This window comes from Oculina patagonica, unplaced genomic scaffold (genome assembly GCF_052425735.1).
Source record: "Oculina patagonica isolate OP01 unplaced genomic scaffold, crgOcupat unplaced11, whole genome shotgun sequence".
In the NCBI taxonomy this organism is placed as follows: Eukaryota; Metazoa; Cnidaria; class Anthozoa; order Scleractinia; family Oculinidae; genus Oculina; species Oculina patagonica.
The window spans coordinates 1-12565 of NW_027557083.1; the positions used below are offsets into that span (position 1 = coordinate 1).

Sequence of the window (12565 nt, forward strand, 5' to 3'; positions counted from 1 at the left end):
AAAAATTCAGCTTTACTTTACCCTAATTTTAGGCCAATTTTATGAATTATGAGTTTAAAAGTTGGTCTTTCCTATTCGTCCCAATTCGTTTCATCATTGTTATCTCTAATGTTTTTATTCCTTAGTTAATTTTATTTTGAGGTTCATTTCCTGATTTAACTGACGGTAATGTTGTCGTCATGCATTTTAATGCAGTTATTGTATACAATGGAGGAAATCAATACGTCTGTAATTGTCAGTTAAAAGTAAAAGTAAAACCACAAGTTCCGGCTTTTGTAAACAATACCAAATGCGTCATCTACTTTTCGTTATTAGAATATAGAACGGTCGATATTCTGCTGGTTAGATCGATGTTGTTGTAAATGAATTTCGTCGAATGTTAGTGTAGCTCGATTATAATGATCTTACCTTGTTCCATAGTTAATGTTTTCTTCGCAAACACGAACCATGTCGTCCTGTTTCCACCGATGGAATGTTTTGTGATCACGTGTCAAAACAAGGAGAGTAGCCGTTTGTTTTGATAGGTGACTAGTGTTGTGATAGCCACTAAACGAATCACTGCGAGAAAAAGTCATGTCGGCAGGGCCGTACCTAGGAATTTTTGTCTGCGGGGGCAAACTCCGCTAAGCTCCGCTGCGGGGGTAAACTCCGAGTGGTTCCCAGGGGAAGGTGAAAAAAACGCCCGTATAGGCTAAACGGGCCAAAAGAGAGAAAGAGGGCAATGTCTTAGAATATAGGTTTGATTTCTCTCGTTTACTTCTTAATAACCAATTGTTTTTACGAAAAAATTGACGGTGGCAAGATCGCGTGGGACAACAAAGTTTTCTGTGACCTTTTTTCTAGGGAATGGGGGTATAGCTTAGCCTGTGTTGCAGACAGTCTAAACCGCCGATATTGTCCGCCGGTATAACGATGATTCTGTGACACGTCCGGCTGCAACGCAGACTAGTATAGCTGGGCCGATACCAGTTTTCCAAGACGACACCGATACGACGGCATTTTTCTTCCATATCGATACTAAGGTAAAATACCACGTGATTTGCTTAACGAAATAAAAGGTTCACAAGAAGGACAAGTCAAAGGCAAATCCTCGGGTTTCAAATGCGGTGTCTTTAATTGACTTCAGTTGACTTGGGTATAAGCATTGCGTTTGCGAGACATTCGATATACCCGCTTTACGGGCACCCGCTTAATACGGACACCCCGTTAATACGGACACCCCGTTATTACGGACAGTACCGTTTGTCCCGACGAAAACCTCATATACTTTCTCTTAAATTAACCCGCTAGCTTGTTACGGACACCCGTTAATACGGGACAACGGACACTTTTCCGTGTCCCGACTGACAAACTCGTACATCGTCAACCTTGCTTTACGGACTTTATTTCGAGAGTACAAGTGAATAAGGGAACTCTAGTTCAGTTTATCTTGTCAGAAGTTCAGAGGAAACTTTATAGGAAACGTTTAAATAATAATAATTTATTTCTAGCGCATTACATTAAAAAATCTCAATGCTCTAACAAGAAATATATTTATAAAAGGAAACAATAACGAAACAACGTTAAGGAAGTAGATAAGATTTAAATGACAATAGGATACGTATTAAAGGGACCGTGTCACGGATTTTAGCCAAACTTAGGCATAGGAAATGACCACCAAATTCGTTTAAATGTATAAAATAATCTCTTAAAACAGTGAAGAAATATTTAAATAACACACCAAATGCAAAAGAAGGTACAGATGCCCAAAAGTGTCGAAGATTGAAACGGATTCCGATGTGGGCTTTTGAAATATGGTCCGGCGGAACAGTTTTCAAAGTTAATCTTGTCTGCTTGTAACATTAATTTATGACGCCCGGGAGACACATTTCGCTGCAAGGAAGCTATGGTTTTCTCATTTAGTATCAAAGAATTAATTTCTTTGCAAACATTAAGTTTCGTAGCTAATATTTGGCAAAATTTAATAACATAAGATTAACTTAGCCGTGACATAGTCCCTTTAACGGGGTTCCACTGTAAATTGCTGTTGATCATTACAAGTGTATAGGATGAAGAAAACTGAACAGCATAACATGGTATAAAATAACAATAAATGGTATTTTCTTTTAGCCATTGTCAATATTTTTTAACAATATAATGATCAAAAACGGTCATTAAGTATTAAACCTATGAATAAAAATTATTTAAAATATTTAAAATATTTATCAAATGATCAACAACAAAATAATAAAAATAAAAAATAATTCGAGCAGAGGGTTTTACTCCCCAAAAAAATTCCTGCCTTACAGTGGGCGTAAAAATTGCAGTGCGTTAAAGTTTCGCGGAATTAGATTTCGCAGAAATATTCAAATGAAATAAAAGAGAAATAGCCATGCATTTGCAGTATTTTCTTGTTTGCAATAAACAATAATATGATATCTTAAAGTTATTGTCGGCAACGCGCTCAAAAGAAATATATCGCTGTGGAGCTCCGCTTTTATGCTTGGCTTAGTCTATACATTATCACCTCGTTGGTATTTTAACAATTTACTACTGTTTTTAGGTCTATTTCCATGAGTTATTAATTAATTAATTAATTAATTAATTAATTAATTATACATCTCTTTTATCACTCTTATACAACACCGAGGCACCTTCCCTTAGTTACATGGCGAGCTTTCTTCGTAAAACTATCCTAAAATGTCCTGAAATATAAATCCACCAAAACATGGCTTCGTCTAAAACACTTTTTCGGTTTCATCTATCCTATGGTTTACAATTATTCGGCAAATTGTGTAAAATATTCGCGTAATACTTAGTCGACAGGGCTATAGCCAGATTTGGCTAAAATAGGACGATATTCCGTAATATTAGGCAAGAAAATTTCTTAACATTCTTAAACTTGAACTTATTTGTTTTTCAGATATTGTTACAAAATTGCTTGGCACCGCTTATAGTAAAAACGACTGTTCGAGGCGGGGGCAAGGGTTAAAATAAAAAAGGTTTACACACTTCAATACAAAAGAGAAAAAGAGATATAACCACATTCAACAATCTGTCAACAAATTGCATTTTTACAGGTGCGTGAACTGTGTTGGTACAACGCTTTTCATATGCAGGGTGTCGGACGAGCCCTCTTAAGTGCACTTCTAATTCCAAACATGGCAAACTATATCATATATCACAGGACATCTTTCATGTACAGAGGAACTCCTAAACCAAATTTGGGCAATCGACAATTCGCTGAATAAAACTGCATAATACATGTATTTGGTTTTGCACTTAAGGCAAACAACAAACAATATTTACATTGTTGGTTTAGCGATAACAATATTTTAACGTTCAGGTATTGTTACTTTTCATACAGTCTCTGTCTTATCGAGTCTCCCCAGGCCTCTACAGGAACACTTGTGCTCTAAGAGTATGAGTAGGAGCTGGGACTTGAAATGGAAGATCAGCGACAGGATTGTCATTTGCTATGTCCGCCACTTGTTTGTTAACTACCGTCAGCATGTCTAGCAAATGGTGATGACGGTGGTGCTTTCGGATGACATCCACCAATACCTGATTACATTGAAACATAATTTAATAGAGTTGGACCCTGTAGTATCCGCGCCCTCCTTAAGCATTAAGGAATTATTAAAAGCTGCTTCATGTCACATTATTCGCTTACATTAAAAATCAAATACCTTATATATTGGTACTTAATTTCGCGGGTCTTAAATTTCGCGATTTTCGCTAGTAAAGAGCCGCGAAAGTATTTTTGACATTTTTTCACATATTCGCATTGTTTTTAACGTACGTTTTCGGCATATCGCGAAAATAAATTCCCGTATCCATAATCCAAAATCGCGTAATTAAGTACCCAAAAATTATGTTCCAACAAGGTATGTCCAACATAGGTACCGAGAATCTCCCTGCTTGGAGCACCTAGATTCAAAATAGTTGTAGATAGATGTCACTCAGAGGTAGACACCAAATGTCAAAACAAGGGCTATCATTTGAAAGAAAGGACATATTACTGCGTGCATCACCACAGAGTGACGTGTTAAGGACGTTCGCGCCAAAATTTTCTACTCGATAGATTTCTTTAATTTTTTTGCTGCGGTCAGATAATGAGTTACTTGTGTCAGAAATGCAAAAAAAAGTTGGGGTCACCGACTTCGTTTCAGAGAGAAGTGTGTAGAAAACTACCCTGATTTTGAAAAATTTGCGCACGTTATTCAGCATGGTTTACAGGGTTTATAGTTAAAAATATCGAAGATGAGTAAACAGAGGCTAACGATATTAGTCATATTTTGTAGAAGTGCGTCTGTTGCGTAAATAATAATTTCTAGTTTTGCCATCTTTTTTGTAAAACTAAACCCTAGAAAAACGCATTTGAAACTGTCGTACGGCAAAAAGGAAAGCTCAAAAAATGGAATTTCTGTCTAGAAGTCTGCCAGCCCCGACCATTTCCAGTACAGATTCTGGATCTGCTATGAGGCCGATTCCTACCATAGATGGCCAGTTCAGGAACCAAACTAAGCCGGGTTGCTGCTTCGCTTGTAATAAGCCGGGTCATTGGAGGGCGCAATGTCCGTTGTTTACTGCCAAGCCGCGTGCGGGACAATGACTAGCCGAAGAGCAAGAACAAGATCAAGGTGTAGTTGTTTCCAATGTTGTTTCTAATACTTTAAGTACTGCTTTCGAGGATGATGTTTTTGCTTCAGATTATTCATCGCCTTTTGTTACCATTAAATCTTTGACACGTTGTGAATTTGATTCGGGCCAGTCTATAGTATGTTCAGTTCGTGGCAATCTAGCTAAGTGTTATCGCGAATATTATGGGAGAAAATTGGTGCCTCGGGTTTTGTTGTTAGTGTCATACGCGAAGGTTACAAAATACCGTTCATCAATTTCCCACCTCCCAAGGTCAGTCCTAATAATGGTTCAGCACTGAAGGAAAGAGAGTTTGTTTCCGAGGCTATTTTAGATCTTCTTAGGAACAAATGTGTGGAGGTCCTGGATGATCCACCTGATATTATTAATCCTCTCTCAGTTTCTATTCAGTCTTCAGGCAAGAAGAGGTTAATTTTAGATCTGAGGCACGTTAATTTGTACATTTTCAAGCAAAAGTTTAAGTGTGAATATCTTTCAGTGGCCCTCAAAGTTATGTCTAAAGGATTCTATTTGTTTAAGTTTGATCTTAAATCTGGTTATCACCATGTAGAAATCTTTCCAGATCACAGAAAGTTTTTGACTTTTGCCTGGGATTTTGGTGACGAAGTAACGAAGTTTTTTCAGTTTGCGGTATTGCCGTTTGGTTTATCATCTGCACCTTATTTGTTTACTAAGTTGTTAAAGCCTGTCGTGACCTCATGGAGATGTAAAGGCATACCTATGGTAATTTTTCTCGATGACGGTTAAGGAGGTGGTGTTAACAAAATTCAAGCAAAGATCAATAGTTTGACAGTTAATGCTGATTTGCTTAAATTTGGTTTTGTTGTAAACGAAGAGAAGTCCCTGTGGGAACCAGTTCAGAAAATTACCTGGCTTGGTACTGTGTTAGACACTAATGAAGGTTTCATTTCTGTTACTGAACAAAGAATTTCAAAGTTAAAAGGAAGTATTGATTCTATTCTCACGGGAGGTTGTATGACAGTGAATGTGAGAAATTTGGCTGCTGTTGTAGGCCAGATTATATCATTAACACCTTGTGTAGGTGGTGTAACAAGGATCATGACAAGGTCATTGTATAGTGTTGTAAATACGAAAGTGTCTTGGAATTCTACTGTAGAATTAACCAAGGATGCGTGTAACGAGTTACTTTTTTGGAATCAAAATGTTGACTCCCTTAATTGTCGTTCTCCTTGGTTGCCTTTGTGTCAACCAACCAAATTTGTTTATTCTGATGCATCAGATCATGCATGCGGATCCTTTATTCAAAATGAGGGCAAAATTTTCCAACAAAATTGGTCTCCCACTGAAGGGAGAAAGAGTTCAACATGGAGGGAGCTAAAAACTGTGGAATTAGCTTTAATTAGTTTTGCTCCTAGTCTTCTGGGAAAGCAGGTTGCATGGCTGACCGATAATGCGAACGTTGTTAGTATTGTTCACTCTGGTAGCAAGGTTACTGAACTTCAGGATATAGCGCTTCGTATTTTTCATGTTTGCGTTAGTTTTGGAATTTCACTTGAAATGAAGTGGATTCCTAGAAGTTTAAATTCTTACGCTGACCATTTAAGTAAGATTATTGATTTTGACGATTATACAATTAATGATGACGTTTTCCAAATGCTAGATTTTCGTTGGGGGCCACACACCATTGATAGATTTGCATGTAGTTATAATGCTAAACTGTTACGCTTTAATTCTAGATTTTTTCAGCCAGGGACTGAAGCTGTAGATGCTTTTTTGCAAAACTGGCAGTTTGAGAACAATTGGCTGCTACCTCCTGTTTCGCAAGTCGCGAGAGTAGTTGGTCATTTGAGAGCGTGTAAAGCGGAGGGAACGCTTGTTATTCCTATGTGGAAATCTTCGTATTTTTGGGTTCTCCTGTGTAACGATGGTAGACATTGGAACATTTTTGTTCACGATTGGATTGTACTTCCGAAATTTAAGGAACTATTTGTTAGAGGCAAAGCTAAGAATAATTTGTTTGGTGCAAGAGAATTGTCTTTCTCAGTTGTCGCTCTGCGCGTTAGCTTTAGCTTACCGGAGAGGAATTTCCTTTCAGGCTTTTGTACTAATGACAGTGGCAGTTGCCCCAAATGTCACAAATGTTAGGGTCTTTGGAACCCATTTATTGGAGTCTGTTGTTACTCCATGGTCCCAGTTTGTTTTGCTATGTGTTACCGAGAGGTGGTTTATTTTTCGATTATGTAAATTTCTCATTAATATTTAAAATAAAGTCACTTTATTACTTCTGATTTTGTTTTGTTTTATGTCTCTTATTTAGACATTTTTCAGGAAGGGCTCTGGAAAGACGCGGCCTTTAAGGATCCAGACTTACAGTCCCTTAGCTCCAGGCTTCAGACGTCTATTTTGTCGGCGAGGGCCCCTGGGACGATTAACATGTATGACAGAGCGTTCAAGAGATTCAAGGAATTCGTCTTAACCAAGCACGAACTCTCTTATTTTCCTGCTAAACCTATTCATGTGGCTGTTTATCTACAGCATGTATTAGAGTCCACCAGATCAAGTAGTTCTGTGGACACCGCGTTTTATAGCATTAAGTGGGCACACGAATCAGCGGGTCGTGTGTCCCCTACGGATAATCCGTTAGTTAACAGGGGACGTGAGGCGGCTAAAAGAATTTTAGGAACTGGGAAGAGTAATAGAAAGGAACCTCTCACTATTGAGATTCTAAAGGACATTATTGATGGTGCTGATTTGTCCAATACCCTTCAGCTTAGAAATGTATGTCTGTACGTACTTGCTTACGCAGGTTTTTTCAGATCTGAAGAGGTCACCAGGATAAGAAGGAATCACATTAAGTTTTGTGAAGGCTACATGATAATTAAGGTTGAAAAGAGTAAAACGGATCAGTTAAGGCAAGGGGATGAGGTTATTATTGCTGAATCAGGGGGTAGCACCTGCCCCGTTTTCATTCTTCAAGAGTATTTGAGTAGGTTAAATATTGATCCTCTTTCGGATGAGTTAATTTTCAGACAGTTGGTCAAAACCAAGTCATCTTATAAGCTGGTTAGCAAAGATAGATCGATTAGTTATTCTACTTTCAGGGATAGTTTGGCCAAAAGTTTACAAAGTGTAGTACCTGACCCTTCCATTTATGGTACTCACTCGTTTAGGTCAGGGGGGCTTCCAAGCTGCTAAAAGTGGGGTGGCCGAAAGAGTTTTTCAGAGGCACGGTAGATGGAAGAGTGTTTCAGCCAAGGATGGCTATGTTAAAGACGATATAAATTCTAGACTTTCAGTCTCCAAGTCTTTAGGCTTTTAGCCTCGTCAGTTCATTTTTCAAGCCCTTTCTTTGTCTTCTATAGGTTTTATTTATAAACTGTATTCTGGTGCTCGGCCGAAAACATGCAAAATAAACCTAATGGCTCATATGTGTGCTGTCTGTTGTGAAGTGAAGCTGAAATATGGAATTTCTGGCCATTGAGTGAATACGAATTAGCCGGAAATTGAATATTTCTGCGGCACGAGAGCGACAGGCCCTGGGCCTGAGTGCAGTAGCATCATGGGTAATGGTGTGTGAATATTTAAGCTTGGTATTGCACGTGGGCAATCATTCTAGGCCGACACCAACTCGCTAGAATTTTAAATTTGTTTTTTAAATGTTTATAGCCTCGTAGAATGGGCTGTGAGAGCTTGAGCCTGGTTTCTACCCAGGTTTCCTGTCATTTTTTCCCCACGGGGTATTTTACGGCAGGTTTTTCTGGCCACCGTTCTAACCACAATGCTTTGTAAGTGGTTGCTCAGCTCTCGTTATTTGTTTTGCTGTAATGCACTGTGATAGCGATTACTGGATGAAGTAGAGTTATATTGTTTACTTTACATGGCTGTATGTAGTGTGGTATAGGTTTTCTATATAAATGTATAAATTATTATTAAAATTATTATTAATTATTATTTATAAACTGTATTCTGGTGCTCGGCCGAAAACATGCAAAATAAACCTAATGGCTCATATGTGTGCTGTCTGTTGTGAAGTGAAGCTGAAATGCGGAATTCAAACCGTCAGTGTGACAAAAAAATCAAACTTCCACTCGATGGATTTTTTTTTCATTTTCTCGCAAAATGTAGATATTAATTAACAAAAGTGATCCGTTAAGAAAAAAGTAGGGGTCACCAACCATTTAAGAGAGCAAATTGCAAGCGAAGCTCGTGGAACGGCAACCCACCCGATATGTTCTTTGAAATTTTACTCAGCGCGCACGCTAAAAGTATGAAGTGGCATGACGTTGCGACATGAATTACGTGCGCAGTAGGGATGCGCATAAACAATTAGCGCGAACGTCCTTAAGCTATGGCACAGCTTGGGAAACTTAATTAGGAAAGACTTGACCAAGACCAAGCAACGTTTGAAGAAAAATACTAGTTTCCCTAAGAAGCTGCAAAAGAGAACAGGGAAGAACCTATCAAAGTGATTAATAAACATCGAAACCTGACCATTGAAATCAGTATCTATAGACAATGACGGACCATACCCAGACGGTCACTAGCACCTTGTTGTGATCGGCAAGAGAACTCTACAACTATTAAACGAACGAGACACCAGACCAGAAGGGGCGTTTCCTCGTGATTCCTGCTGAGGAGCCAGCGCTCAAGGAAAACAAAATAACAGGAACAGCTACAGTAAGAAACAACCAGCCGCCAAGAAGAACACAACCCCTTAAACAACCGCCACTTAACCGACCCAAACGGGACAGAAGAAGACCGTTGCACTTACAGGACTATGTATTAAAAATAAGAGAAGTTTAGGGACAATTATTCGTTAGCATTGTTAGAGAAGCGCACTTTTTTGTGTGTGGAAGAGAGGTAGTACCTGCGCCTTTCGTACCCATTTAAAGGGGATTTGTCACGGATTTTAACAGAGTTTTGTACAGCTGTGCACAATTTATATTGTGTCGTAGGAAACAGAAAAAATAGTCCATTTTTATTAAAAATTGCTATAATAGAGCAATGAAACAGTTAACAAGCGTCTTTGGCCGCGGATGGATAGGATGGAAATGGATCACAACTGAAGAATTAAAAAACGTCTCAAAATCGATCATTATAGCCGTAGTTTGATTTCTATTGAGGTTATACCTTCCTTTAGATGTTCAAAGATAATTTTTTATCGTGGGTTAGGTTACCTATACCACTAATTCCAGAAAAGTTTAGACCAAAAATATGCAAAATCCCCGTGACGTAGTTAGTTAACAAATGTCCTAAGCTGCCATATGTCACGTGGCATGTTTACATTAAAAATCAGTTCTATCCAACACTTTTATTTTGGACATAACACACGTTTGATATCCACACAATGAGCAATAACAAACTGATATCGTACTATACGTGCGCGTTACAAATGCTGTAAAATTTAAACACTGAAGTTAAGAATGAAATTGAACTACTCGGGGCTATTTACAGGACATACCTGGACAAACCAGGAGCCCGAATTCTTACTTCGCCAGGCTTTGTATCCTGGTACGGTTGCGAATGCCAGCAGGAAATCAGCTTCTCGGGGAGAAAAGCCGTTTGCGAGGGAAGAGTCGGAAGACTGCATTGTGGCAATAGTGTCGCCCTCAATGCTCCAGTCTGGCGATGCTGAAAGCCGATTCACTCTTCGTTCGATTCCTTGCCCTCTGCACGCTTGAATGAAAAGCAGTTTGGGTTTGTCCGCGAGTGTTGGACAATTTTTCGGCGTGAACTCAAACATCAAATCTTCCACTCTGGTTTTTCTACCATCCAAGCCCTGAATGACATCTTTTTCGTCTCCATGCGACATGATGAAGAATGCAAATACCGTGTATTTGCTGTGATCTTTCGCTGCGAATTCTCGGGCTGTGTTGAGAATTTCCTGACCACCGAGATTTCGTCTGATTTCCACTTTAAAGTGGAGCTCTTCACTGAATAGAGCTGTTATCTCCTTTTCGTCAATCTCGCTCCCCAGAAGTTCATCCGGCTCGTTTAAAAAGTTGACATTGTTTATTACAAGGCAAATTCCACGTGGAGGATCCTCCATTTTGTATCGATCCAGCTCAGTCACATCTGTAAGAAAATTCAAAAAGAAACCGGTGCAAATGTCTGGCGAGGTAACAATGTGAATGCTATCGAGGTAACAATGCTGATTTGCTTGATTTTATAGCCTACCTCTAAATCTGTTTTGAAGCACCACTTTTTCTTGCTTGTGCTGCTTGCATTCCATTTGAAGCTTCACGACCTCCTTCTGAAGTTCTCTCGTTTCAAGCGTGTAGCGCCGCTCGGACTCTGAAAATTTCATCAAGGTCTTCATTAGTTATGTAGAGAACTTACATTTGCGAGTGCACGCTTGCAATGACGAGTGTTTGCTAATGCGATCTTGTTATGACAAATGTTTGGTAAAGCGTGGCATTTCACTCGAAGTAAGCATAAAAATGACATCAACTGGCACTCTATACCACCTAACAACAAACAGTTTGCGGTCAACCTCCTCTTAAGATGGAATTTTTTTTATCTTTTCAGACCCCATCCCTCCGTAACTTCCAGAACATTAAAGCAATCACAATGAAACTTAGAAGTTATAAAGTATGTTCAGAAGTCTATCTTTTGATAAACGTCACGTGGGGTGATGACGTCACATCACGTGAAATGTACATCATGATATCAAAACAGCCGCCAGCTTGGATCCGCCATCTTGGATGTCAAAAATTCCCAATTCTTTAGAAAACCGCCCAAAATGATTGAAAAGTACTCAAAATCAATAAAACAGTGCAAATAATTGCATTAAAGTTAATTTTCATTAATAGGAACTCAAAAATTTATAATTTGGGATAACATCTCTGTCAAAATGCCGTTGCCATGGTAACGTCAAGTTCGCGACACAACAGCCTATCCAACCAAATTATTCCTAGATAAATTTTAGATAAACTCGCAATATTGGGCGGCGTTTGGTTGTAAGTGTTTAAAGTCACCGCGGGCATGTTTCTTTTTAGTACCCCCTTTGCTATTTTCTTAATTATCAGTGACCTCCTCCCCCTTCCATTATTTGCGCCACCCCTCCCTCCTCTAAATATTCACTGGATTCTAAAAATGAGTGCCCCAAAAATCGTTTGTTATTGCGGTAATGTTTATAAAAGACGTTAGTTTCAAAACACATGATTTTAAAACAAATGCTGTGGTTTACTGATTTAAAATCAAATTTCATAACTTGTCTTGCACGAAGAAGAGGAACTTCATTTTTCATTTATTCTGTGGTTAAATCGTTCTTCTAAAACTTATCAATAACTCATCATATTAAAACAAAGGAAATCATAACCGGGAAGGAGGTTTGGATACCCGGTGTTAATAAGCATAGTTTTTACATTTTTATTTATCCGTTAACTCTTTGGTTTTTGCTTTGATAAGAACATACATCAAACACTCCAGACAGTGTTTCATCGGCTATCCAAACAACTCGAATTTCGTCAAAAATACATCGCTGCGCGTCGTATTTTCAGCTCTCTTCTCGGTGTTTAGATATCTCGATGAAACACCGTTGCTCGTGTTTAATATATCTCGTGAAATACTGTCTATCGTGTTTGATATATTACTTAACATACTCTCTTCGATGTCGCTCTCGGACGCCAAGGTTACTATTTTTTTTAAAGCTTACCTTTAAGTCTGTCCAGGAGCTCAATATTTTCCTGCTCAAGCTGTGCGCATTTTCCTTGAAGCCTTTGTGTTTCATGCGAGGACTGCTGCTCGAGCTCTGAAAGAAATGCAGCTCTTTAACTTGTGTACGTTTGTACGTAGCATGCACATGACGGTGTTACTATACTACGCAAAACTCCACATTGTCCGAACGCGCTTACGAAACGGGGCATCTCTCAGATCTTTTTATTTGGAACTAAATCAAGGTTTTTGATCGTGACCCTCACTGGTACACACGTAAGGTCAAGGAGGCTACTCAAATCTCATG

The 12565-nt window shown here is 38.8% G+C and overlaps 1 protein-coding gene across 1 annotated transcript; it reads right to left on the reverse strand.

Annotated features, from left to right (window-relative positions):
• Window positions 1-2344: 2344 nt before the first annotated feature.
• Window positions 2345-12351, reverse strand: LOC144639598 (caspase-7-like). Its single transcript, XM_078498883.1, has 4 exons — window positions 12260-12351; window positions 10780-10896; window positions 10064-10677; window positions 2345-3543 (listed from the first exon to the last, which is right to left on the reverse strand). The coding sequence occupies exons 2-4, from the start codon at window positions 10832-10834 to the stop codon at window positions 3376-3378; spliced, it is 837 nt and encodes a 278-aa protein (XP_078355009.1). The 5' UTR covers window positions 10835-10896; window positions 12260-12351; the 3' UTR covers window positions 2345-3375.
• Window positions 12352-12565: the final 214 nt, after the last annotated feature.

Coding starts and splice junctions, on each gene's coding strand:
- LOC144639598 (XM_078498883.1), bottom strand. CDS start 10,834: ATGGAATGCAAGCAGCACAAGCAAGAAAAAGTGGTGCTTCAAAACAGA. Junction 10,678..10,779: donor GCTTCAAAACAGATTTAGAG/GTAGGCTATAAA, acceptor ATTTTCTTACAG/ATGTGACTGAGCTGGATCGA. Junction 3,544..10,063: donor CGGGCTCCTGGTTTGTCCAG/GTATGTCCTGTA, acceptor CAATGTAATCAG/GTATTGGTGGATGTCATCCG.